The sequence below is a fragment of the Buteo buteo genome, chromosome 7 (genome assembly GCF_964188355.1).
Source record: "Buteo buteo chromosome 7, bButBut1.hap1.1, whole genome shotgun sequence".
Taxonomy (NCBI): domain Eukaryota; kingdom Metazoa; phylum Chordata; class Aves; order Accipitriformes; family Accipitridae; genus Buteo; species Buteo buteo.
Window position 1 is genome coordinate 24228382 of NC_134177.1, and position 26667 is coordinate 24255048.

A 26667-nucleotide genomic window follows, 5' to 3' on the forward strand; every position below is an offset into this window, starting at 1 on the left:
TTGAAATTCCAGTCCATTGTAAACTAAGTCTGTTAAGTTAAGTCAAAGTGTGAACCATGTTTAATCTGAAAAAACAATTAGCAATAGATATATACTAAGTAATGCATACATAAAGCAGGTTGGAAGCGACCTTGTGATGTCTCTAGTCCAACCTCTGGCTCAAAACAGGGTCAATGGTGAATTCTGACCATGTGATCCTAATTACATATACTATTCATTTATGCAAATTTTTTCTGAAACATTTTCTGTGGTTTTATTATGTTTATATATAGCTTCAAATTTTAAAAAAGCGGTAAGTGGAGCTATGCACACTATCCCATGTAGCAGCTGCCATAGAATTTAATATCTAAAAGTATTGTGCACTGAGGCCTTCGAAAGACCAGAGCTTGCCTTGAAAATCAGTCTGTGGCTACTCTGGAAAAGGAGGGAAATAGGTTTAAAAGGTAAGAGGAAGACTTCACGAAAAGTAGGGATTTTTTGGAGTGGTATGGGGTGGCAAGTGGATTTGATGATCTAGCTGTCCTAGTGCCTTTCTAGGAAAAAGGTCAAGTTTTTGGGTCCCAGATAATCAAATATTTTTGGTCAACACTATGAAGTACAGTGGAAAAGCTGATAAGAGTAAACAGCTCAAACTGGAGAACCATTTAGATACATTTTTGATAGCAGCCTTGCATACGCACCCCCGTGCATGCGCACACCCACCCAGCTTCAGAATCTGAGTGGTGTTCAGATTTAGTTGCTTATGAAGTACATTGTTTAGCAAATACATACAGAGACTTCAGGGAACATAAACTTTTTATTCCGTCTTTAGGAAAAAATCTTGGTTTAAATATCATAATCTCGTAGTAATTTGTAACTTGTTATGAAATATGTTTAATGTTTCTAGAGTCTTCCACCCAAGATTGCATGGAAGAGAAATCTTTTTTCTGTCGCATCAGGTAAGACAACAATATTGTAAAGCTTAGTGTTATATTACAAAACTATGCATTTAGAAAGTATTTGACTTTTATAAGAACCATATGGTATGTAAGTTTCTTACTTTTGCATAATGTGAACATAAGGCAAAACGTATGCATGGCCTCTAGTTTATTAACTCCTAGAATCTACGGAGAAAACTGCAAAGTGATTTCAGAAAGTTGCATCTTAGAAGTTAATCAGTGTGAATATTGACCTTTGCACCATAAAGCAAGCTAATATGGTATCTTCTACTGCTGTGGAAAGTCTTCAGTTCATGTTAATTGAACAGTTCTTTTCAGCATCTGCTACAGAGTCTCTTTTAGAAGACTAATGTCTAATCTTAAATTTATCTCAAGTGTCCAGTAAAGAAAGATACATGAGGGTAACTTGACTTGTCTCTTTTGCTGCTACTAGATGAAACAGTTCCTCTGGTTTTGCTTTTCTTCCTTCTTTTCCTGCCCTTACTCCCTTTAGTTGCTTTTATGTAGGAAATGCTGGCAACTTACTCTGCGTTCTTTCTTGTGCAATTTGATTTCTTGCTGCTTATTGCCTCTCTGGTAGCATTTCTGAAAACAAAAATTTGTGGATCCTATTACTTAATTATTTCTGGAGTAAATAAATACTTACCATTAAGGTATGATTAAACTTTAAACAAATTAGAAACAATGCACAGCTCCAGAGCGTAGGTTTGGATGTACTGTAAAAGTACTGCTGGTATTATTGTAGACTTTTTTGTCCAACTAACACTGGTTCAAAAAGCTTTAGTTTTATAAAGCTGTGCTGTTATAAACTTATTACAACTGAATTTTTATTTTTTGGGGTCACTGTGTAAATGGTTATTTTTATTACTATGCTTTGGGTTCTTATTAAGTAAACAACTTCTTATAGGTAAGAATTTCTGAGTCTTTGTTCTCTTTAAATTGCGATAAATATTGAGTAAAAGAAGTTCTTTATGTTAGCTGAGGGTATATAACAGTCTTCATAAAATACAACTATAAATTCATCCCTCTGAAATGGATAATGTAACAGATTAAGATTATTGGATCGACAAAAAACTTGATCTATCATAGGAGGTGGGTTTTTCTTTTTCCATCAAATTTCCATTTAAAGCAATTGTGGATCTTTTTATTTCAGGCAGTAGATAGGACAAGATATTCTTTATTGCAGTTGGTATGCAAGGGGTGCCATCAGAATTAGCTTCTCTTCTACCAAAAAAAAAAAGAAGAATTCAGAAAGTTAAGTTCTTGGGTGCTATTTTAGGAGCTATCAAGCAGTCCTTGTGTCATGAGTAAATTACAATAGATAAATTAAAACTTTGTTTAGCATAAGATGAATTGTTGAAATAATTAACTGTTTAATTATTAGTGCAGGAAAGGAGCGTGAAAATGAGATTTGCTATCACCCGTTTCGGATGACTCCTTACCTTATCAAAGTGCAAGATCCAGAAATAGCGGAGGACCAGCTTTGCTGTGTGTTGCTTGCAGAAAAAGTACATTCTGGTTATGAAGGTAATCCTTTGAATTCACAAAGACTAGTTTGGTCTCCTGATAGCAAGAACTGTTCTGTGTTCTGCTACAGGAATTTCCATGCAGTGTAGCATAACTGAATTTCAGCCTAAGAAGGCCAACTATGAGAGTTACTGTCAGTGATCTCAAGTTTTATTAAAGTGAAAGATAATTGGTTTTGTTCTCTGCCCTTGCTGAAAGGCTGCGAGCTACCAAGTTGCTGTCCTATATGCTCTTAGACTTTTAGACTTAGTATTTAAAAGAAACATGTAGCTCGAAGTATTTTATGTATGCAAAAAACCCCACTTGTTAATCTGCTTCTATTTTTCTCTCAGCACCCAGAATTCCTCCTGACAAAAGAATTTTTACAACTACACACACACCAACCTGTTTGTTCCAGGATGTAGATGAAAGGTAACTTACAAAAAATATTATTTTTCAATTTAATGATAAGCAAGCTATCCAGTATCTTTAGAGGTATTTTTAGGATTTAATTAAGATGTGTCTGGGGGGGTTAAAAAATTATGTGACTACTGAAGAGAGTTTAACCCAAGAAAAGTACATCCCCCAATTTTCACTAAGCATGAAAACATGTTACACTGTGGTATTTAAGTGGAAAACTATTTGCCTCCTGACAACTTGTTCTTCCATTTTCCATCCATCTGGGGCAAATCTTGACATAAATTCAATGAATGAAACCCACGGTCAGGAAAATTTTTGTGCTAACAATCATTACCTGTATGAGATTTTTATTTTTGATTTGTTTTTAAGTTTGATCCAATTAATAAAAAACAATATGCTGCTGTCACTTTCTGCTGGCCCATATACAACTAGAAATATGTCTTTTAAATGCAACATTAGATCTTAAAAAAAAAAGTCAGTTCTCAGTTCAAACTACAGTCTTCATAGTTCTGTGTACAAAAACTGCTCAAATTCTACTGGCTGAATACTTCACATTGTTTTGACAATCATGGAAGCTGATTAGGGTACATACTCACTCATATTTCAGAGTATAACCAAATATGCTGCCTGTAATCTTGTGCAGACATTGGCTTAGTGTGAAGAGTTCCTGCAGGATAGAAGGCAAGGTAATGCTAACAAACTGTTTTTCGATGGTATGATTTATGCAGTCTCTCTAAACAGCTGAAGTTGACAAAAGAACTACTTAGTCCAGTATAATTCTGTCATCTTCATGGATTTTTCACTCTCTCATTCCCACACATGCTCCAAGCCAACTGCAACTTTGCAGGGTGGGTTTATCTTTTCAAATAGGCTAATGGCATAACGTAAAGGTTCACTTCCTCCACACACCCCCAGCTCATTTATTTCCAGTACTCATTTAACAGAAATGGCAAGATTACTGAATAGAGAGCTTTGCCCTTATTCTTGGGCTTGGGTGAAGTACAGTAAATCCCTTCTGTGTGGCTACTATGGAAGTTTCTTTCCTGTTAGTCTGGTGTTACCACTTACTCTCCAAATACCATTTTTGAACACTCACAGTAAGGGTTGATTACATCTTGGTCTCATGTTAGGACTTTGCTTTGTTTATTTCTGTTCTTGGAATTTGTGTTGTTGATTTCGCTTTCAATTATTTAATTCCTGAGAGCATTGGCAGCCAGATAAATGTTTGCCAAGATATAGATATGCAGTTTATTACTCTTAAGCTCTCCAGGGATAGGTGGAATACATAAACCAATAGATTCTTAGAGAAAGCAGAGTCTAATATTTTAAAATATACAATTGAACACCTGCTGTCAGGTGAGAATTGTTCATAATATAACGCTGAAACTGTTGCCTGAATTGCATAAAATAAAGTTAATTCTGTAATCAGTATGTGTTCCTGGGTTGGAAAAATCCTTATTTGTGCCAACTCTGCAAGTGGATCTCTGCACAGAACACGTTAAGTAAATATAAATATTTTCCTGAAATTAAATTAATTGTTCCTGTATATATTTGTCTTTGAAATGTATTTGGTCCTTGATGTGTATGATGGGTGTAAGGAGTTCTATGTAGTTCACAGTGGAGTGATCTTAGTAAATGAATTTAAACTAGTTTCCTATTTAACTTGCAATATAATACAGACTTCTTATTCATGTTGTTTTGACATTTTGTCATTCTGTAAAACACAAACTAAACTTGCTGCCTCTCCTTATCAGCCATTCTTATGCCATATGTGCATTTGCATTCATAAAATGAGTTTACTGCCTTAAACTCTGAATTATTTTGAGTTATTCATTATGAGGAAGCATAACGATGCTGAGGTACTGCCTCTGGTAGATAGTGAATTAAGTATTCTCAAATACAGCATTATACAATCACAGAAATGCTGGTTGGAAGGGACTGCTGGAGGTCTCTGTTCCATCGTTTTGCTTGAAATGAAACCATTGCCCAGTTCTAGGTAAGGTCAGCTGTGACCTTGTCTCAATAATGCCTGAAAACCTCTAAGGACAGAGATTACATAGTCTGTGTGGGAAACTGTTCCTGTGTTGCACTACTCAGTTTTTAAAAAACCTCATCCTAACATCCAGCATAAGCTTTCCAGACTGTAGTCTGGGTCGACTGCCCATAGTTTTATTGTCTGGTACCACCAAGAAAATTTAACTCCACCTTTGTAACTCCTCTTTCCAGTAGTTGTGGGAAGCTCCTGGATCATCCCTTAGCTTCCTTTTCATCAGAACAGGCAAGCTCAGCTCAATCTTTACTCATCGGTCTTGTATTCTAGATCCCTGACTCTTCCAGTGATCTTCATATCAGTATAAAAATGGGTAGGAGATTTTTTTCTTTCTTTTTTTTTTTTTTTTTTCATAGAAGTGACTGAATTTGCATCTTTCTTTATAACTAGGTTAATAAATAACAGTTTAAAATTTCATCCCTTTTAGTCTAGGCGTTCTGTTGCAGCACAAACAAATGTAGAATTTGCCAGGCTTTCATAAAGCAGGTGGCAAAGAACAGGAACAGTGTGAATGAAAACTCATGTTTTCTTCTACTTCTTATGTTACTTGATGAACTCCTAATGAAGTAATTCAGAGTTGATTGGTATTTTAAACTCCTAGTGGCATAACTTTTCTTATGTGCTTTGAACTTGGCAGTGTTTTTAAATGTCGGTGTGTCAAAATGGTATGATTTGGTATGACTTTCATGCCAGTTTCAGCTTTGTGAAGTTGTTGCTTTAGATCATCCACAAGCTTTTAAGACTCATTATTCAACTAATTGTTTCAATAATAAGGCATTAGTTGCTATCCTCATTTTCCCCTGAATATCTCAGTGTCTTTGCCAGAAGGATATGTTTGATGTTTTGAGGAACTGATCCAATTGCAATGGGTTATTGGAAGTGCAGTGTTGAAGGCGTTTGTCCCATAATGCTTTTCAGTTCCAACACAACACAGATCTTGTGTCTGTGGCGCAGTGTGGCTAAGTTCTTCATTATAGCAGTTCAGATACCTGAGTATCTTTCTGCTCCTGAGCCTTCGTCAGAGAATGGTGCTGGGGGGACGGTATACAGTGCTTTGAGTTTACAAGATGACTTGTTAGCATCTGGCAACTGCTTAAACATTACTAAGTAGTAGTGACTTCATGCATTATTTTTTTTCTAAAGCATATTTTTGGCAGTTAGCTTTCAGGGTAAAGTGTAAACTGACATTTGTGAACTTTTGCTCTTTCTACTTAATACGAATGCTTTAAGTGAGCAATGAAAATTATTTCATTGCATGAATTAGTCATTTACATCATCAGAAATGGTCATTGATAATGCGCAGGAATTCAGTAACATTACTTTTAATTCTCTATTTTAATTAATAAGCTTGCTTCCTTGCAGCTCCTTTGAGTTGAAGTCTTAACCTGCCTGTGAGAGTTTTCTTGATTCCTAGTCAACTACCCTGTTGCTAATTCAGTTATAGTAATCCTGTGATCCTTAGCCTTGGCTTGCAGTGCATAGATTGAGGTACTATTTACATTCGTGAGAGCTTTACACAATTAAACTTTATTAACAGTCTTTTAAAATTAGGGTAAGTATTTATTCTCTAGAGCTAGGCAGCACAGAAACGACAGAACTGTTGTAGTGGATGCCTTGATTTGGTCTGATTACATTGTTTTGTAAAGTTACTAAAAATCCCCAACCACGCCACAAACAAAGAGTTCAAAGAGTACTACTGTTATTAAGTTGGCACTGCTATTTCCCCAAATCTAAACTTAAAATTATTCATTCTCTTTATAGGAAAAAGAGCAAAGAAAACTTAAAATGGAAGCATTTTAAAGATCAAATATACATTTATTCCACTTGATTTTTATTTTTTTTCCCTTGTTTTTCTTTTCCCAGAGCAGTACCTCTGTTGGGATACCTACCTCAGGACTTAATAGGAACACCAGTCTTGGTGCATCTTCACCCAAATGACAGACCCTTAATGTTAGCAATTCACAAAAAAAGTATGTAATCTCCTACTGTGGCAGAAATATATAATTTTTTTTCCTAAAAGTTAATAATAATGACTACAAAGACCTCAGCAAGTAGGAGGTGAAAATTAACTGTGACTATGAATTTTTCTGCAAGTAAATACTGAACCCTTTACTCTACAACTTGATTCTTAATGGAAATAGATGAAAATGAGAAATCACTCGATTTCATGTTTGATACAAAGCATATGTGTCTGCTGTAAACAAATTGTCTGTAAATGAGTATTTCGTACATAAAGAAAATTTTCTTGAGAATGCAATGATAGAAGTTGTCATACTTTAAATGGTAGTCTTATTTCATAGAGAAGAAAATAAGAGCCATTCTGGCAATGTTAATTTGTTAAGCTTTGAAAATGTAAAGCTGTTTCTTCAGTCATCTTTAGTTTGTGTTCTGAAGGTGATTTTCTTGCTATAGTCCAATAAACTATGAAAGTCTGCTTGTTCTGGTAGCCCAGCATTTCTAAATGTATAGCCATATCTGGTATTTGTTCCTTCAAATACCATCTTTCTCCTTTGCAATTCACTGTAAAACCCTGAATCATTAAGTAGAATTGTGCAAATACTGATCTGGAGTTTCTTTTTGAATCGTTTATTACAGTACTTCAGTATGGAGGACAGCCTTTTGACTATTCACCAATCAGGTTTTGCACTAGAAATGGAGATTATATAACCATGGACACTAGCTGGTCCAGTTTCATCAACCCTTGGAGTCGAAAAGTTTCATTTATTATTGGAAGACACAAAGTTAGGACGTAAGTCAATAAACAGTTGTGACTAAGATTTTTTTATTTTTTTATTTTTAAATTTTTATTTTCCCTCCCCTCAGGTTTACATAGTGATCCTTAAGAAAGACATAAGGATTTTTGGGGCGGGGTGGGGTGTTGGAAATCACACATACAAATAGCTTCCTTCTTAAATTTGAGTTTTGTAATGTAGTAACTGCTTTAAAAAGAAATTTGAAGTCCTTCAAATTCTGCCAATACTGTCAAGAGTTGCTTCAGAAGAGGGAAGCCATGCTCAAAGTGAGTAAGGGTATGTATTTAATCAGACTCAAAGGTTGTAGATGCATCAGATTACTATATATAGATGGTAAATTGAAGTTGTGATCCCTCTGTGATTGACGTACTTGCATTTGTAATGAGCTGGGATATGCTTGGTTTATGCAGGGGTCCCTTAAATGAAGATGTCTTTGCTGCTCCCAACTATACAGAGGATAGAATTCTTCATCCCAGTGTTCAGGAAATCACTGAGCAAATATATCGACTATTATTGCAGGTACAGCATGTGCTTTAATGCTACCCTTTTCATTTCCCACTGAAGAAAGGGCATTTATCTTTGTGTGACATTTTGTTTAGCTGTCTACTACTGTATGGGAATTTTTGGCTACAATCCTAGAGATTACTTACACTCATGATTACCCGACAAGACTTACTGAAGTATGTTAAAGCTCCAGTTGATATTTTAAAAATTTCATGCAGCTGTGGAGTCCTCAAAAAACAAACAAACAAACAAAACCCCCCAAAAAACCCCAAACCAAAACTAAAATAAATCCTTTTTTCTTCACATGGAATTACTGGTAGTAATTTCAGTTTTGTTTAAAGCTGGTGTGCTGAGATATGTGTGTAGATATCTAATTTTGTTGTTGTTAACAGCCTGTGCACAACAGTGGATCCAGCGGATATGGAAGTCTAGGTAGCAATGGTTCCCATGAGCACTTAATGAGTGTGGCATCCTCCAGTGACAGCACAGGAAATAATAATGAAGACACTCATAAGGATAAGCCAGTAGGTTTGGTTTTTCTTATTAAAGTATGTGGCATAAAACAAACTAGTAAAAGGTTTTTGTTTTTTTTTTTACTTTTAGCGTAACTCTTTCAAATTAGGGATGGAAGAAAGTATAAGGAAAAAGTCATATTTCTTTTTTAACATGGAAAAAACCTTTCTGTCTAGGGGAATAAACATTTCTGGTGTAGATGAAGTCTCAGGGTACTGAAGCACAGTTATAGGCGTGGAAGTGTGTGTGAAGAATTTACACCTGTATGGTGTGTTAACTTATTCTAATGTCTGTTACATGTTATATGCTGTGTTTCTGGGAAAGCCAGCTGGATATTTGAGAGCAGTTTCTTTTGGGAGGGGAAAGTCTGTAATTACTGTTTTCCCAAATGAAACTAAGATGATAATATGCAGTAATATCTGCTTGACCTTGATCACTTTTTATGTTGCAAAAATATAGTATATAATATAGAATGGAATAAAATAAAAGTTTTTTTTGAGCTTAAAACTGTACTTTACTGTAGATTGGGCCATTTGCTACACCTAGTTGCTAGTGAGATGTAACTTTTAAAATTCCATTAGTCTGAACAATACAGCAGTGTTAAATTTGTGCCTATGCTTAATAGAACTATTCCATAGGCAATGTAAACCAGACGGAGAGTTATGTACTGAATACAGATGCAGTCAAAGGAACTGCACCTTTCAACTTCTCTAGTAATTTTGGCTTTCCTGTTGTTCTTCCCAAATTTGTTGTAGCTCACTGAGATGCGTTTAATTCTGAAAGCCAAAATTTTCCTTTACTTAGTTATGTTTTTCAATAGGCTAATTCTCCCAAATCTGATTTCTGCTTCTGTGATGAGGCATGGCAGACTGTTGCTCTCGCCGAGGTGGTCACTTTCCTGGCTTACAGTCCTTAAAACACTAGTGGCTTAAGCAGATGAAGTCTCTGGATTCTTTTTTATAACAGATAACTTATTATATTTCAAAGCCATGCAGAAGAGTAATGTTTAAGGAGATCTTGGTTTTGAGGGAAATAAGTATTTATTTTTTCCTTTACTACTTCCACAGGTAGTGAAGACTTTTATAGTATAGTTCTATAACATCCTGTCAGTGTTTAGTTAAACTTCTAGCACAAAAAGTTCTCAGTCTTAGCAGCAATATTTTGTTTACCAAATGATACTGGGTTTTTTTCTGAAGTCTTCTTCGTAACGTATCTTTATATTTTCCTATCCAAGTCATTCAACTGTATTAAACAAAACACAGTAATTGCATACAAAATCATACTTCAAATATCCTATCTTTCCAATTCCCCAAATTCTGCTGCTGTACAATAAAATGCTATACATCAGGATTTCTCCTGTGATCAGACTAATTGTAAGAGAGATTAACTAAGGTTAGATTTAGTTTACTGAGAAATCACTGTACATGATGTTTTATGTCAGAATTTTGTAATAACTGTTTTTTAATGACCTGCTTTCAGGAGGTTTGTCAGGATGCCTGTAAGGTTAAAAATAAAGGACAGCATATTTTCACTGACAATAAAGCAAAACTGGAATATAAGAGAGAACCTTTTGCAGGTAGGATGTTAGCAAGTTAAGTAAGTATTAGTCTATTGTGCTGGTGCCTCGTATAATATGACAGTAGGATTTTTTCTAGTTTAGTTCTAATCAATGCATAAAGACAGCATTTTTATCAATTAAAATTTTATTGTCCTGTGTGTCTCATCTGTGTTCAGGAAAATACTGTGTTCAGCTATGTCTGAATTGATAATGGTAAAACACACAGTTAAGGCATGTCCTAAAGGTGTTGAAGTACCTTAATTGTAGCTCATGGTTTTTATACAAGTCAAAAATTGTCTTTTCTGTTAGGTGGAGGAAAATGTTATGAATGTTGTCTTTCCTGTTTGCATTGTAACCTCAGGAATTTTTAAGTTGATAAATGAAAATCTTACTAATCAGATTTAAATTCTGAATACGTTAGTAGCTTATTCGTCTAATAATTTGTTATAACTTACGGGCACTAGGGTTGTCCTCATATTGAGTGTGTTTCAACTCTAATGATATCTATTCTCTTACAGCCATAATATCTATTCCCTTTGGATCCATATGTGTCAACCTAACTAAACTTCACACCTCCAAGAATCCATAAGGACAGGAAAATATTTACAAAATAGAAAATATTACAATATTTCTCTATTAGCGCGCAACCCTTTTACTTGCTTTACAGTGGTTAGCTTGTGACCTGTTAAGAAATATGTATAAATGAGAACTTCTACTGTTGCTTTTAGGTGAATTTGCAAGGATTTAATGCCATGATTGCATAATAGCAGTATCTCTTTTCACAGAAAAACAAAATGGTTCTGGTGGTCAGGTGAAAGATGTAGTGGGAAAGGATACTGCAGTAACAGCTGCTCCTAAAAATGTGACTACTGAAGAGTTGGCTTGGAAAGAACAACCTGTATATTCTTATCAACAGATTAGCTGTTTAGACAGTGTCATCAGGTAAGCAACTAGTGTTGAAATTATTTTTGACCTCTAGACTTAAGACTTGCATATCTAATATTGTTAAATCATTGTACTTTAGGTACTTGGAGAGTTGTAATGTGCCTGGTACAGCAAAAAGAAAATGTGAACCTTCATCAAGTGTTGCATCACCGATTTCTGGAGTTCATGAACAAAAACCAGCTGATAATGCTCTACAGCGCTTGGGAGGTATCTCTACATGACAGCTTTTTCTTGATTGATTTTTGCTAGCAGCCGCTTGGATGTTACCTCTTTGTAGAGTAATGACAAGTATAGCTTAGGCATGACCTCATAGCCATTTTCTCAGTGTTAGATGTTTGGTGATCTAACTTTTATCATCAAAATCTTCCCTACAATTAGAATACTGAGTAGTTGATTGAATATCTGGATTGTAGATGCAATAAGCTTGCTTATACTGTACAAAATACAGCGGGATCTTGAATTTTAGGACTTGAATCATTATCAAATGTAAAAAATTTGTTTCGCAGTTGGGACTTGTAGGAACAACCAGCTGAAGAACCTGGCAGCTAATTGCAACAAAAATACACATATTACACTTCTGTTACTTCTTTGTGGACGTTAAAAAAAAAAAAAAAAAAAAGGGAACAAGAGAGGGTAAAATGCAGCATCAGACTGCTCTATGTCATGTGAGGCACAAGAACCCATTTGAAAGGAATGTCCAGCCATGAAAATAAAAGATGGGGATTACTGAGCATAGTTATCTAAAGTCTGCTGTAGGTAAAAACATTAACTTAATTTATTAGGACTCAAGGATAGCGTTTGATATGGTCCCTGTCTGGATGGGGAGCTAAAGTGAAGAATGTAACTGTTTGGCTAGTACAAGAATTGTGAGACTGGTAAAGAACTATACATAAATGAGATACTTGCTGATTCAACCTTGTCATTATATGAGGCTGAAGGGGAAGTGTCTAGTAGAGTTTCCCCAAAATTGGTCTTGGGAATGATCTTGTCTATATTTCCTTTTGATAAGCTTCAAAAAGAAGTTTTAATGCAGCTTTTAGAATCAAATTAGAAGGTATCAGTATACGTAGGAACAAAGTGTCCTGTAGAAGAAATTGGAATGCCTTGAGAACTAGAGAGGAAGAAATTGTGGAACTAGCATCATGCAATTAGGAACACAATTTCTGCTGTCATTTAGAGTTTATGCAGGTTTAGTTGACAGGCGAAGATCTGGTTCACTAGCTTTTTGGTGCACTGATGACTGAGAACAATGAAGCCACCAGCATACTCTAGTCAGGAAAAAGGCAGACTTTAGGTATTAAACATGTGTTATGGCAAGTATTCCTACTAGAGAAGGAATGTTTTAATGCTGTTTTACAAGGCAGTGGTATGACCTCTGCTGGATTATTGTGTATAGCTTTCAGGTGAGAGAACTTAAATAGGTGGATGCTCAGAGCAAGGCTGTTTAGGATAACCAGCTGATGACAGAGATTAGTGTACAACAATATGGGAGCTGGGTGGGAGCTTAGGCTGGAAGAGGCTAGAAACTTTCTTCCAAAATTGTACCTTGAAAGGAGAGTGAAGACCAGGAAAGAGCAAAAAGTCCTTAACTGAGAAGATTTGCTTTGGCTGTATGTGAAAGTAGAGGATTGGATGTAGTTGCTCAGAAGTCATTCCATTCCTAAAATGTTCTTGGTGGAATACATAAATTAAAATGTTCATTTTGTGTCTTGACAAGCACAGTTTAGCCTCTACTGTTTTGCAACCCTAGAAACGTGTAACTTGCATTTGCTCTTGTTAATGTTCAGTAAACTACAACTTTATTTCTTTTACTAGATCCTACTGTGTTGAAGGCATCTGGTAAATCAAATGGTCCCCCAGTGGTTGGTGCTCACTTAACATCTTTGGCTTTACCTGGCAAGCCTGAAAGTGTTGTGTCTCTCACTAGTCAGTGCAGCTACAGTAGCACCATTGTTCATGTTGGAGACAAAAAAACACAACCTGAATTAGGTATGATTTTTGCTAATAAATTTTCTTCAAAATGGTGATTGCTAGCAAGTTTAAACTTCAGACATGTGAGCAGCTAGTATCTGCTTGTGACTGACACTTTCTTACAGCTAAAATGTTCCTGTGGAAATGGAATAAATAGGGACAGAATTTGTATCTTAAACTTACAGCAAATTTATTACAGAATTGTAATAGTTTAAAAATGCATATACAGAGCTTTTTTTACTTCATCTTATTTTTCTCCTCCTATTTCTGTAGAAATGATAGAAGATGGTCCAAGTGGAGCAGAACTCTTAGATGGCCAACTTCTTGCCCCTCCATCTAGCTCTGCGCATGTAAATCAAGAAAAGGAGCCGTTTAAAAAACTGGGACTTACAAAGGAAGTCCTTGCAGTGCATACGCAAAAAGAGGAGCAGAGCTTTTTGAATAAGTTTAAAGAAATCAAGAGATTTAATATTTTTCAGTCCCACTGCAATTACTACTTACAAGATAAACCAAAAGGACGGCCTGGTGAACGTGGTATGGCAATAGTTTTCACGATACAGCTTGTATTTATATAGGAAGTAAATCCTGTTGGGAGAATGTTTCCATTTTTAGCTATTGTGGGGCCACTGTGAATAGTGACAGTTGCATAGTATTTTTAATGTCCACAGAAAAATTCTTTCTGCTAAATCTTGCTTGAATATTGAGAGTGGAATATAGCTTTTAATGTAATAACTGACATTTTAGTAACTAATGTTTTGATTTTTATCTGTTCACTATACTATTACTGTCATGCATCTACTTTCAAGGGACAAAAGACATACTTTAGCATGTTTGCTTTACTGTATCTATGCTTGCATTCCCTTGCTTTTCTTCTCTTCTGTCTTTCCTTTTTTTTTTTCCAGGTTTCTGATTTTGTTTTGTTTCCAGCCCCTTTGCTTTACATCCAGTTTCCCCCACTCCACTATTGTATAATCAGTGAAACAATCTGATCATTGGTTGCCTTTGAGTTAATAATGTGATCAGTGGGATGGAAATGGCACAGACTAGCAGTAATGGTGAGATTGTTCTGTTTATTAGGACTAGAACTCCAGATGGCATTTTCAGAAGTGCTTGATACTAATCTGACTTTGTTCCCATTTCTATCCTGACTTGAAACAGAAGTCAGACACTGCTAAGCATTTTTTTGCAAATTCTTATCTTGCATTTTTTAATTTAAATAGTTATGCAGGTCCTTGATTTAGGAAACCTGTTCTGGAGCCCTTTAGTCCCCTTGAATTCTTTATACTTGATGAATTTCAGCCTATCTAAATAAGCTTTAGACAAACTAAAAGTTTGAGCAGCTTTTAGTACCAGAAGATATTTTATGGATTTCCTCATGTCTGTAATCAGATGAACTGACAGCCTTTACGTAGGAAAGAGTTGCTTGGTGCAGATTTCTCCTAAAATAAGGTTGTAAAGGTAGCATGCTTTTTCCCCTCCCTCACCTTTTCAATTATGGACCTGCATGACCTTAACTCTCTAGAAATGCTTTCAGTCATGTCCCATACTGCATTCGCTGTAATAGCTGGAGTAATTGTAAGTTTGACCCTCTGTGAGCCACTGTTTTGCAACGTTGTGCCGTTTGCTTGACACACATTTGAGCCTGATTTGATCCACTGCTGTCGTCTTTTCTTCCATGGTGCGTCAGCATGGTTTTCATTGCCCAGTTAGCTCAGCTCTTGTGATAGAGGTAAAAGTGAACTGACTCCTTCCCAAATGCTTCAGTTTGGGTAGGCTAAGTCCAGAACTGCGGTTTTGAGCAACTTCTAGGGATGGCACGGTGAAAGGGATACATCAGATTGCAAGTAGGATCCTTCCTGATTTTTTCTTTTCTTTTTTTTAGGTGGCCGTGCACAAAGAAATGGCACTTCTGGAATGGATCAGCCTTGGAAGAAAAGTGGAAAGAACAGGAAATCAAAGCGCATTAAACCACAGGAGTCTTCGGACAGTACGACTTCTGGAACTAAATTCCCCCATCGATTCCCTCTTCAAGGTTTAAATACTACTGCTTGGTCGCCATCAGACACTTCACAAACGAGCTATTCAGCAATGTCTTTTCCCACAGTTATGCCTGCATATCCACTTCCTGTTTTTCCAGCAGCAGGGACTGTGCCACCAGCTCCTGAGACTTCACTCTCTGGATTTAATCAGTTGCCAGACTCTGGAAATACTTGCCCTGTGCAACCATCCCAGTTCTCTGCACCCCTCATGACACCTGTCGTAGCTCTTGTGCTCCCCAACTATGTCTACCCAGAGATGAACAATAACTTACCTCAAACGCTGTACCACAGCCAACCCAACTTCCCTGCCCATTCCACTTTCTCTTCACAGACAGTATTTCCAACACAGCCGCCATTCACTACACCCAGCCCTTTCCCACAACAGGCGTTTTTTCCAGCACAGCCATTCCATTATAATCCACCAGCAGAGAGTGAAAAGGTTCCTGTCACAGAGCCACGAAATGAGCCATCCCGTTCCTGCACTCCACAGTCAGTGGGTCCTCAAGACCAGGCTTCACCACCTCTATTCCAGTCAAGGTGCAGTTCTCCTCTGAATCTTCTCCAGTTAGAAGAAACCACAAAAACTGCTGAAAGTGGAGCTCCTGCGGGTTTACGTGGAGCTTTAAGTGAGGAAGGAGCCATAGGCAAAATCATGACAACCGATCGCTGTAATGGAAAGGGATCCTTACCAGTAAGTATGCTGATGGGTTTTGGTTTGGTTTTTTTTTAATTAAAAGTTTTCACATTCTTGAACATACATGAAGTTGTTAATATGTAGAAATGCCTGAAATGGATCCTTCCCCCTCTGCCATTTTCCTGTCTCTGCTACATTGTTTTCAATCCTTTCACTTGCGGGACCTATTTTTTAATGATATACAGTAATCGGTGAATATAATGCCAGGAGATGGACTCACAGTTGTAGTTAGTAAATTCATACTTCAGCAGACTGAATAAAACATGAAATCCAATCATTAGAATAGTCTTGACCTTTAAAAAGTAAAACCACCTTGCTGCTCTTCTTCTAAAGTTACACTAGGAAGCTTGGAAATACATCCTGAAACAGTTTTGTTCCCCCTTTTTTTAAAAAGGTATGAATATGGATAAGCCCATTGAAAAGCACTGAAATAGATTTAAAATAATACGAGCACTTTATTTTTAGCAAAAAGTTTTGGGCTAGTGAATTTGTGGGGAGGGAGAAACAATCTATAAATGGTCTGAAAGAAGCTGATTTAAAATAAAATCACATCTTTTTTTACAAACAAGCAGCCAAAGTAAAGGAAGAATGAATTATTGCTTGCAGACCATAACTTTATTTTTGTTTTATTTGGCGCACTAAAACTGCCGTGAGCTATTTGGTTAACTTCAGGTTTTTTTTATTTCTTGGCTCATTCACATTTGATGAATCAGTTTAACAAATAACCTTGCAGAAACTTCAGATGGAGTAATATGTTCATAAAGGTTTTATGACAGAAATATGTAGACTAATATTAGTGTTTTCTAAGGGCACCATAGAGTATCTTTGTAAATGCTAAGTCACTGATGGAATGGAGTTGCAACCTAAACCTTTTAGACTGGCTCCTTCATCCCTTCATCCCTTGTGCTTTTCTTGTGCTGTGGTTTGTAACTGGTCTCTGCATCTAATGGTGCAGTTATAAAGTAGAACTTGTGGGTTCACTGCTGATAAAAGGAAAGCAGGCATTGGAAAGGGTGGCTTTTACTTTTAGGCCTATCTGAGATCTAAACTACTGTAAGTAATCAGTAAAAAGTATTGTTAGTGTTGATGCTAGCAGCTGATTAGATTACTTTGTGCAGTGAGTCATAAGCAAGTATCTACATTAGAAGCCATAAAGGAGGAGGAGGAAGGAAAAACTTCTGAAAATGCTTGTTGCCTATACTGTGGGGAACATTTAGATCTCCATGTTAAACTTTTCTCCCTGGTTAGTTTCCAGATGATTTATTTTACCTAAAGTTCTTGATATTGATCCTTAAGGGGGACAAATGGAGGGAGAACAGAGACAAATGGATTTTGTTACATCTATGTTTTTCTAGAGAAACTCCCAGACTTGATTGATACAGTGCAAAAACTTGTCCCATTCTGTTATTACATGCTTGTTATCTCATGATCCTGAGAACAAATACATTTAGTTTTCATTGGAAAAATTCTCTATCACACTAGTTGTGCAAATGCCACTTATGGAGCAGTTTTCAGGGATATATGCATCCAGTGCTGTATTTGGGCTAACGTATTCTGTGCGCTATATAACATCTCTGAAATCTTATGTCTATAAGGAATTCCGAATTGTTCTATGATATAACAGTGCCTTCTGTGACAGTCTGTAACTGTAAGCATGCTCTGAAATGCCTCTGCTGGATTAAAAGAAGCTTGATAACAAAACTTAATAGTAACAATTTTCCTGGCAAATTCTTTTGAATTTCTTTGAACTGTTAGTTCCTGTTATTTAGAAACCTGAAAAATGTAACTTTCGGTAATTTCCTTGTCACTTACTGGAAAATGAGGACAATATGGGCATTTGTTCAGGAATGTGTTAAGGTTAAAGCTAGTTCTTTCCATTATTATGTATTTTGCTAAGTTCTCTCAACCTTAACTTCTAATATTTAATCTTCAAACTGACTTGCATTGAGAGTAGTAGCAGTGAGGGACAGTTGATCCAAATCTCTTCGAGGTAGATTATAGTTAGGAGCAGCTGCTAGTGTGTCTTAGGTGGCTTGGGTAAATTCTGACTTGTCCAGGACAATAGGAGCTGTCAAAACTGAATAGCAAATGCCTTCCTTACTTCCTCACTAAACTGTATCTTTTTTTAAAGAGGAATTGAATTGAAATCTCAGTCTCACTGAAGGACCACTTGCCTGCCTATCAGTCCACTTCATTATTCCTCAGTTGGTCTTGCCGTGTGTTATGGGTGGTTGTCTGTCTTTGAATAACTGTGTAAACATTCGTACATAAAGTGAAATGGATTAATACTAAATAGCCTTGGTTTTTGGGTTTGCTTTTGGGTTTTTCATTTTATTTTTTCTCTATCCCCTTATTACTAGCTTGAATCTCCAATGGATGCTCAAAATAGTGATGCACTCTCCATGTCCAGTGTCCTGCTTGATATTTTACTTCAAGAAGATGCATGTTCAGGCACTGGTTCAGCTTCTTCAGGGAGTGGTGTATCTGCAGCTGCTGAGTCTCTGGGGTCTGGATCCAATGGCTGTGGCATGTCAGGCAGCAGAACAGGTAACACTGGCAGTGAGTACTCTCTTAGCATTTTAGAAGAGTTGGAGTGTGAGGTATTGCAAACACCATTTGAACATCAACTGCTTTATGTACAAATCTTTATTGTCTTTAATTCTTATTGCATAGTTTATTCTTGCTTTCTTTTTAATAATGATTACATAACATGAAATTTTTTCTATTGTGCTTGATTTACAGTATAGAGTCTTTTTAAAGTGTACATAAAATAGCCATTAAGGTATATCTAGGTATGATAGAATAATGAAGAGAAAATACTGTATTCCTTCATATTTCATTTCAGAGTTTTTAATTTAAGTTTTAATTTTAAACTAATTATTCTGTTGAAATTTAATGGAGACTTAGCTTGAGAATTTGAGTTTTAAAAATATAATACAGTTACTTAGGAGTGGAAGTTCCCTCTGCTTAAAAAATGAAATAAAATAGTGGTTTATTTATACTTTCAGTTCTCTTTAATCTTCTCTATTTTCAAAAGCATTCAGATACTCTATGTATTTGACAATTTATAATGAAACTTTAAATTTCTTTTTAAAGGTAGTAGTGAAACTAGTCATACCAGCAAATACTTCGGGAGTATTGATTCCTCAGAAAATCATCATAAAACCAAAATGAAGGCAGAAATGGAAGAAAGTGAGCACTTCATTAAATATGTCCTTCAGGATCCTATATGGCTTTTGATGGCAAACACAGATGACACTGTTATGATGACTTACCAGATACCTTCACGGTAATTCCAATGTCATAGTCCTTCATGAACTGTATGTATGTTGGGGGGAGCAGGGTATATAGAAGCAAAGATACATACGAATCTCTGCCTCGATAGAAGTAAGTTGGTTTTAATGTGTAGCTCAGTGTCAAGAAGAATTCTTGCTTCCTCTATCTTTTGTGTACTATACAGGAAGTTCTCAAAAAGTAAAAATTTACTTGATTAGGCTTACCTGTATCAATTACCCGAGTTGAAATTAGCTGTGTGTATTTTTTGAAGTTTTTTTACAGTTAGTGATTTGTAACTGCTTGGCTAGAAATCCTTGTAGTCTGGTTAATAGATCCTGGCAAGTATGCTTAGATCTAATGGTGGTCTGTAGCATGGAAAATCTGTACTCCCCGGCTGTTGTCCTTGAGATGCCACATTCAGTGGCACGCTGCTTTCTCTGCCTTGTGGTTTTTATCGCTGGGTTGTTAAGTTCCACATGTTCGATCCTCTCCCTAAATTCCCATTCAAATAGGACAAGGAAGTAAAAGGTAAAAATCCTAAGGTTTCTGTTAGAAAAAACTTCATTAAAAAAAAAATAATTCCCTTCTTCAATGGCAAAGAGCAGATAGAGGGGGAGAGGGGGTGACAAGTCTGCAGATTAAAAAAAAATCTTGCTTAGTTTTCTTAGGAGCAGTGAATGGTATTTTGAAAGGAATGGGAGGTTTCAGTAAAGACAAGTCTTTTGAAAGGGAGGGAAAACAACCTTTCAAAATACAGAAGCACAGGGATGATGGGGGAAAAATATAGAATACATTGTAAGAACTTTAGAATTTTTCCCTAGATTTAAAAATACCTTGGCATTTAGGTTTTTGTAGCCTGAAGTGTTGACAACTATAGATGGGAATTCCAGTAGACTGTAAGAGTAGCAAAGCCTGCCAAGGAGAACATAGTAGAAAACAGGATTTTGTGTTAAGAAGAGTTAAGCTTGCTGTCAGAGCGTGATGCCCAAGAAGAGAAGTGTAAAGCCAACCTGTTCTTTGGTGTGCTGTAAGGAACAGATATAATACTGGGTTTCTTGGAACTTGCTTTCTATTGTCATCTTTTACAGAGGTATACAGCTTGTGAATGTTTGGTGTGGTGTGGATTTTTTTTAAAGTTTCTGAATCAAGGTGGGTCATTGTGGGGAGAGGGAACTTTGGTTGCTGAAATAGAGCAGTGTTTTCTAAATCTCTCCCTCTCAGTCCTGCAGTTTAATCCATTAATGATGACCTTCTTAAATACACCTTACTACTTCTGCTTTAGTATCTCATATGTGCATCTAGTGTCTGGTTTGGGTTGTCCTCCCAGTGAAGGGAAGGTTGGAACTTACTGCAGCAGCAGCAGAGGAAAACTGGCGTTCTTGGTGATTTCACCAGTGGTGCTGCCTGAATAGCTCTAAGAAAAGTGTTTTCACTGATGGGACTTGAAAAGACAGTGAGCCAGCAGAGATGCATTCAAGTTGTCTGTAAATGCAGAAAGCTGCTGAAATAACCACACTTAATTTTTTTCCAATATAAGATGTGTAAGCTTAACATTCCAGACAAAAAGAGTCTTCAGAAATGTTAGTATTTGACTGTGTAACCTTATATAGGCATAAAGCCCAGAAACTGTTGAAGCTCAATTTCTAAATACACTTTATTTTAGAGATTTGGAAACAGTTTTAAAAGAAGATAAGCAGAAATTAAAGCAAATGCAGAAACTACAGCCAAAGTTTACAGAAGAACAAAAAAGAGAGCTTATTGAAGTTCATCCATGGATCCAGCAAGGTGGACTGCCAAAAACTGTTGCTAATTCTGTAAGTTTAAATGAGTGAGTTACTTTTGCATGTATAACAGTGCTTAAATTATTAGCTGCCTATGTTAGACTCTTCCATTCCTGTTGCTATGAAAGCTTGGTCAATTATGCAGAGAAAAAAATTAATTCAAATGTCCGTGCAGTTGTTTCTGGCTTGATTTAATTTACCGTAAGTCTTCTTTCCAATGGGAGAGTTAGTGGTGAACACAGTATAAGAAATTTCCTTCCTATTTTTACATTTCTGTGTTTGAAATCCTTTATCAACAGAGCCAGAAACTTCACTACATAAAAATATCTATTTTTTTTTTGTGCAGAAATTTGTCCACATTGCTTTCTAGAAAGTACAAAAATAATGGGAGCACCCTGTTCCTTTTTTCTATCAGACTTCTTATGCAGGATCATCTCTAGCCTTAATTCTATAAGTGGATTAATGGCTTGAAAAGCAAAAAAGCAACCAAACCAAAACAAAGCATCCTTGCAGTTTTATTTGTTGTCTGTGTATTTTACTTATTCACTCACAAATGCCTGATTGCATTCTCTTTTCCCTAAGCTTTCCATCATTTGTAGCTGTTTTGCACATAAGTTATCAAATGCAGGGGCTCTCTTTGCACATGAGTATTTCAAAAGTCAGTGTAACAGAATTGCAGTGGAATCCTAATCCTGATGTTAACGTTACTGGCACGTTAATATTATAGCATCCAATTTGTGTTAGTGTACAGTTGCTTCAGTCTCTTAAGTATTGCAACTGACGTGAACATATTACTGCAGGGTTAGCAACCAAATGGAAGAAAAGGTGATTGGAAGTGCATGTAAAATGTCAGCATTAAAAATGATCTATGACATAACTGCTTCCAGTAGAGTTCTCAAGTACTTGTATTGATTTACTACTCATTATAAAATGATTGTGTGGGGGAAAGTTGGGGAGTGGAATAAATCTGGTAGTTGCAGCACAGATGTAAAGGTTCCCTTGGAATCAGAGATCGCATGTTAATAGGCTGTTGTTTGGAAAAGCTTTTTTTTTAATTTGACTTACAAATAATAATATTATTTCTATATTATTTTAATTAATTTTAATTATAATATTAATAAAATATTAATCCATAATTTTTTAGGAATGTATTTTTTGTGAGGACAATATACAAAGCAATTTTTATACATCATATGATGAAGAAATCCATGAAATGGACCTTAATGAAATGATTGAAGACAGTGGGGAAAACAACTTGGTTTCCCTGAGTCAAGTCAATGAAGAACAAACATAGCCTTTGAGCCTGTTTTCACAGCTGCTTCAAAACTACAGTGATGATCCATAAAGGTTTTAATCTTGTATCCAGCAAGACGAATCCAGTTCATAAAAACAAATGTGTTTTTCTTGCTCTAGAAGAGTCATTTGTGAATGAATCTCTTTTTAAATGGTGGCAATCTCTTCCCAGTAAGGACATTGTTGAAGATGGTGTAGCTTTTCTTTAAAAAAGAAAGACTCCTATTTTGCACTTACATGCCTCAAGTATTTATAAACTATACAAATGTTCATTGACGCCTACTGTTTTTTGTAGAGTGGATTAATGAGTACTGAAAATCCCCTTACGTACAGACAGTTCTTCAAGTCTCCTTTTGGTAATGATTCAGCATTATGAATTGTTCTAGCAATTTTGCTTAGTGGCTCTTTAGCATTGTTCTTAATATTTGAAGTGGTCCAGCATAGCAGAAGAAATAACCTTCAAGCAAATAAATTCACACTTGCCCTTCTCATACCAGTTGATTCTATCCTCTTTGTTTCCTATAGTTTTGAATGTAGGAACCTTTTTTCTCTAAGAAATGTTGAACTGATTTTGTTAGGTGGTCTTGGGTTAAAATACTTATGTGAATGTGTAAGAAGGTATAGATGAGTGCTGACAACTTTGTAGCCTTTTATTTAAATGGACACTGCAATACTATGAACTGTTTATTACCTTGAAGCATCATTTATGAGAATTTATACACAAGAAATCTTTATGCTTAAAGATTTAAAAAACAAAGACCACAGAGGATGACTGTGTATGCTCCAGTGACTGTTAGACAAAGCTTGGTATAACTTTAACCTTTATTTCTGATTTGTTCTGTCAGGAGGTTGGCCATCAGTTTTTCCTGTGTGGCTAAACTAATATCAAACTTGTATGTGGCAAGAAAGGATTAGACACTTCTTGTCATTTGAAGATCTTATAAAAAATAATTGATTTTGAGAATAGCATTGACTTTCACTATATTTGAATTGCATAGTCTAAAACTTAGCGTGGCTGGAATCCTTTGCTGTCAAGGATTTAATTTCAATGCCTCTGAGATTGTATTGACTTGAATATGTGTACTTTATGTTCTTGTGCTGTTTATACATGTTGGATGTGGGAAGAGAACACAAAAGAGCAACTTTAATATGTTGGTTAGTTAAAGGACGTTTAGTTGCAGTATTGCTAGATGTCAGCTGTAGGTCTTGGGGTGAAAAACATATGGAGAAATTCAATTAACTTTGATACGTTTGTTTTAAAATATTTTTCATGGAAAGCATTTTCTTTTTTATTAGGATAACATTTCTATTCACTGAAATTTAAGGTTATTTTCATTCTATAAAAATATTTCTCTTTGCATATGAAGAGGATGTGAAGTTAGATCTGACACCACCAAAAACATACAGAAGTGACTGGTATTTGCTTAGTGGAAGAAATAATTTGTGTAAAGTAATTAGTTATTAATTGGACAGTGTCATGAGGAAATTTGCATTGGAGACAGGTTCTGCAGATAGTAGAGTGTGTGAACTTGTGAAACAAGTAGAATAATGATTTAAAAAATAAGTATCTTGAATGTAGTGTGAAACACTACCCAGCAAGATCTGATTCCTGTCTTTAATAAGTTAGCAAGGTCAAACTTAAATATATGTAAATATAAACTGAATGAGAGATTTTAAAATGTTGGTGTTCAAGTCAAATGTATTAAATGTTTTAATCATAAATGGAACAGTGCAGCTATACCAACATATTAAAAATATTCCATTTTTACATGTAAACAGAAATAATTTTAATTGGACCAGGGTTTGGGAAAAATAAAAGCTTTATATAAAAGGAGTGCATCATAATTATACAAATTTATTTTCAGGGACTCCTCAACCACTTTGAACTTCTTTGCTTTAGCATGTTTTTTTTTTCTGGTTTTGTTTTGTTTTTTTTTTTTTTTTTATTTGTTCTCATTTCCTCCCCCCTCACCCCCCCCCCCCCCCCCCCCGTTGACCATCTTGTAACCATAACTTAGTGAAAGGAAGAGAAAAGTATATTTAGAGCATTTTGTGGATGTGCTTACTTATGGACTTAATCTTGCATCCTTAAAGTGTTTGCATTTACAGGGTGGTATTAAAATATTTTCCTGTAACTTTAAATCTACATGCCTCCATTTATAGATAAGATTCTGAAGCTGTAATTTTTCCAAACTATTGTAAGATGACTTATTTGTGATGACACTTTGTCAACATGTCAACAATGTTTTCTGTACACTGTGCAATATATTTTGGTTTTGCCACTTGTGACTAATTTTTATGACTTTGCTTTTTAGAAAACTGGTAAATAAAACAGATATATTTTTAGTTGCCTTTTTGTTCCTTGAGCCTTCTACTCCATGTAAGAAGCAAAAATATATTCATTACTGATAGTATGTGAACTGGTATTTCAAACTGAAGAATTTGCAAGCTATGAAGTTAGTTGTGGCTTACTGTCCTGAAGAAAAATTGTTGCCAGCTTGTCTGACCTGTCAGTTTAGTGGTCAAATGGAAGACTGAAGCTTTATGTTGACTAGCTATTCTGAAAACATGTATAAATGTATTGCCTGGAAGAGTGTATGCAGCTGGGTTGTCTGTTTGTTGTTCAAAACCACCAGAAGACACGTTGTCCTTTTTGCTTTGTTTAATGTCAGCTGTGGGTACCTTTTCTCCTGCAGCCCTTTGTGGCTTTATATTGGTAGCTTAGAGGTGAAGAATTCCAGTTATGCTCCTTGAATTTGCTTTGTACAGTGATTATTAGTCTTCTGTCGTCGTGTGAAGTGTCATGTCTTCTGAAGATTGCTGAAACTCATCAAGCTAGTGTACTTCCCTGTTGATGTTCTTGTTTTATACTCTGATGAGTGGAGAAAGTGGGGAGGCTTTAAGATTTCTATTTTATCACTTTAAGCAGTGATGTAGTTTAGTGGGTGTGGGATGCTGCTTTGGACCGCACCTCCAGTTTAGGAGGTTACTCAGGTTATGAGACCCTCATTAGGTCTTTTTTTCCATGACTGTGTTTTGAGAGGTTTGTGGGTGTTTTAAAACAGAACAAGCTAGTGCAAACCGTAGTTTGGTCATGAGGGACCCAGATATTTCTGTGAGCTGCAAAATCAAGGTGTTTCTGTACCACAAAACAGTTCACTGCACAGGTGAATTGCCTTCACACCAAGGGTAGAATTGTAGTATTCTGCACTCTGTTGTCAAGATGTGCATTTTAAAGCATGCTTGTTCAACACATCATCCAAGCCCCTTTGAAGTCTTCTGAATTGACCCTAAATACATGAGCAGTTCTGTGTTTGTGAAGTCTGAAAACACTTTTGTCCTAACAGCACCTTGGTTCCTTGCTTAGCTAAACATGCAGAGGAGGGATGTATTGATGAAGCACTGGACAGAACTACAAATCGGAGTGTCATGCACATATACAGGGTATCTGTGCAACTCAGTAGAGAAGGTGTTGTGCTAGCATTTGGATGTGAGTTTTGACAACTGATATATAACGTGGGGAACTAAAGTGTCGCTGGTGCAATAGATTACCAGGTAACATTTCACAATTATTTCTGCTTCTGGTAACTTTTTGGTAACTTTTTGCAATCATAAATGTAGTAAGAGTACAAGTTAAATGTGGTTTCAGGTATTCACATACTCCTCCTTGGTGATGTGCCTTCTGTCAGCACTCGAAGATGATGGCTTGCTTTACATGCCAGAAGTGTTGGGAACAGTCTTTTGTTAGAGTTTCTCCCACCTCAGTAGCCCCTAGGCGTCACTGGTGCCCTGTGATTATATTTGGCAGTTTTGCTACCCCTGTTTTTCTTCTATTCAGCTTCTTGTATTTTGGGGCTATTGAGTTTGCTATGACATTATTTAATGTAAAGGGAAAGATCTGTGGCTTGAATTTCAGATAAGATGAGGAAAATTCATAATGAAGGGCTGTTAGCCCAATGATAGTGAATGCAAATACAAGCTTTGTGCTTGGGAAAGGGAAACAGACTACTGAAAAGCATCAGATTTTAGTCCACTTATTTGGAGTGGGGGGAAAAAAAAAAGGTCTCCTTACTGAGAATTAAGATCCTTGGTTGTTCTTTTGTCCCTTTAGCAAGGGTGGAAAGAACGTAAGGCATTGATAAGCCTCTGACTCAGCACGGTGAAATGACTTGCATGCTTCTGGCAAAGTGACAAACAGATGAGTTAAAAGGAGAATAATGTTTGTAGGTGTAACTTCCAGAAATTCCAGTGTTTACTTGCCCACTAGTGGTTAGGAGCTTGAGAAATATATTTGATTTATTGAACGAGGTAATGAACAGCCAGCTCCTTTCACTTGGGGCTTTGGAAGAGGACAGTATTTTTAGGGGTGGTATACAAGGTGTATAACAACTTTGTCAGTGGGCTTCACTGGTGCAACTTCAAAAAA

At 36.1% G+C, this 26667-nt stretch overlaps 1 protein-coding gene across 14 annotated transcripts in view; it reads left to right on the forward strand.

Annotated features, from left to right (window-relative positions):
- The window catches only part of PER2 (period circadian regulator 2), a 50703-nt gene extending 26116 nt beyond the window's left edge, over positions 1-24587 (forward strand). For all 14 annotated transcript variants that reach the window (XM_075031929.1, XM_075031933.1, XM_075031923.1 and 11 more), the window contains 17 exons: positions 887-938; positions 2323-2465; positions 2798-2876; positions 6778-6884; positions 7510-7663; positions 8078-8186; positions 8564-8695; positions 10164-10260; positions 11028-11184; positions 11267-11394; positions 13003-13176; positions 13432-13692; positions 15041-15888; positions 18252-18438; positions 18988-19180; positions 20831-20981; positions 22093-24587. In XM_075031929.1, the coding sequence (XP_074888030.1) occupies positions 887-938; positions 2323-2465; positions 2798-2876; positions 6778-6884; positions 7510-7663; positions 8078-8186; positions 8564-8695; positions 10164-10260; positions 11028-11184; positions 11267-11394; positions 13003-13176; positions 13432-13692; positions 15041-15888; positions 18252-18438; positions 18988-19180; positions 20831-20981; positions 22093-22242 (3122 nt within the window). In that variant the 3' untranslated portion in view covers positions 22243-24587. The remainder of the gene's footprint in view (positions 1-886; positions 939-2322; positions 2466-2797; positions 2877-6777; positions 6885-7509; positions 7664-8077; positions 8187-8563; positions 8696-10163; positions 10261-11027; positions 11185-11266; positions 11395-13002; positions 13177-13431; positions 13693-15040; positions 15889-18251; positions 18439-18987; positions 19181-20830; positions 20982-22092) is intronic.
- The last annotated feature ends 2080 nt before the right edge of the window (positions 24588-26667 follow it).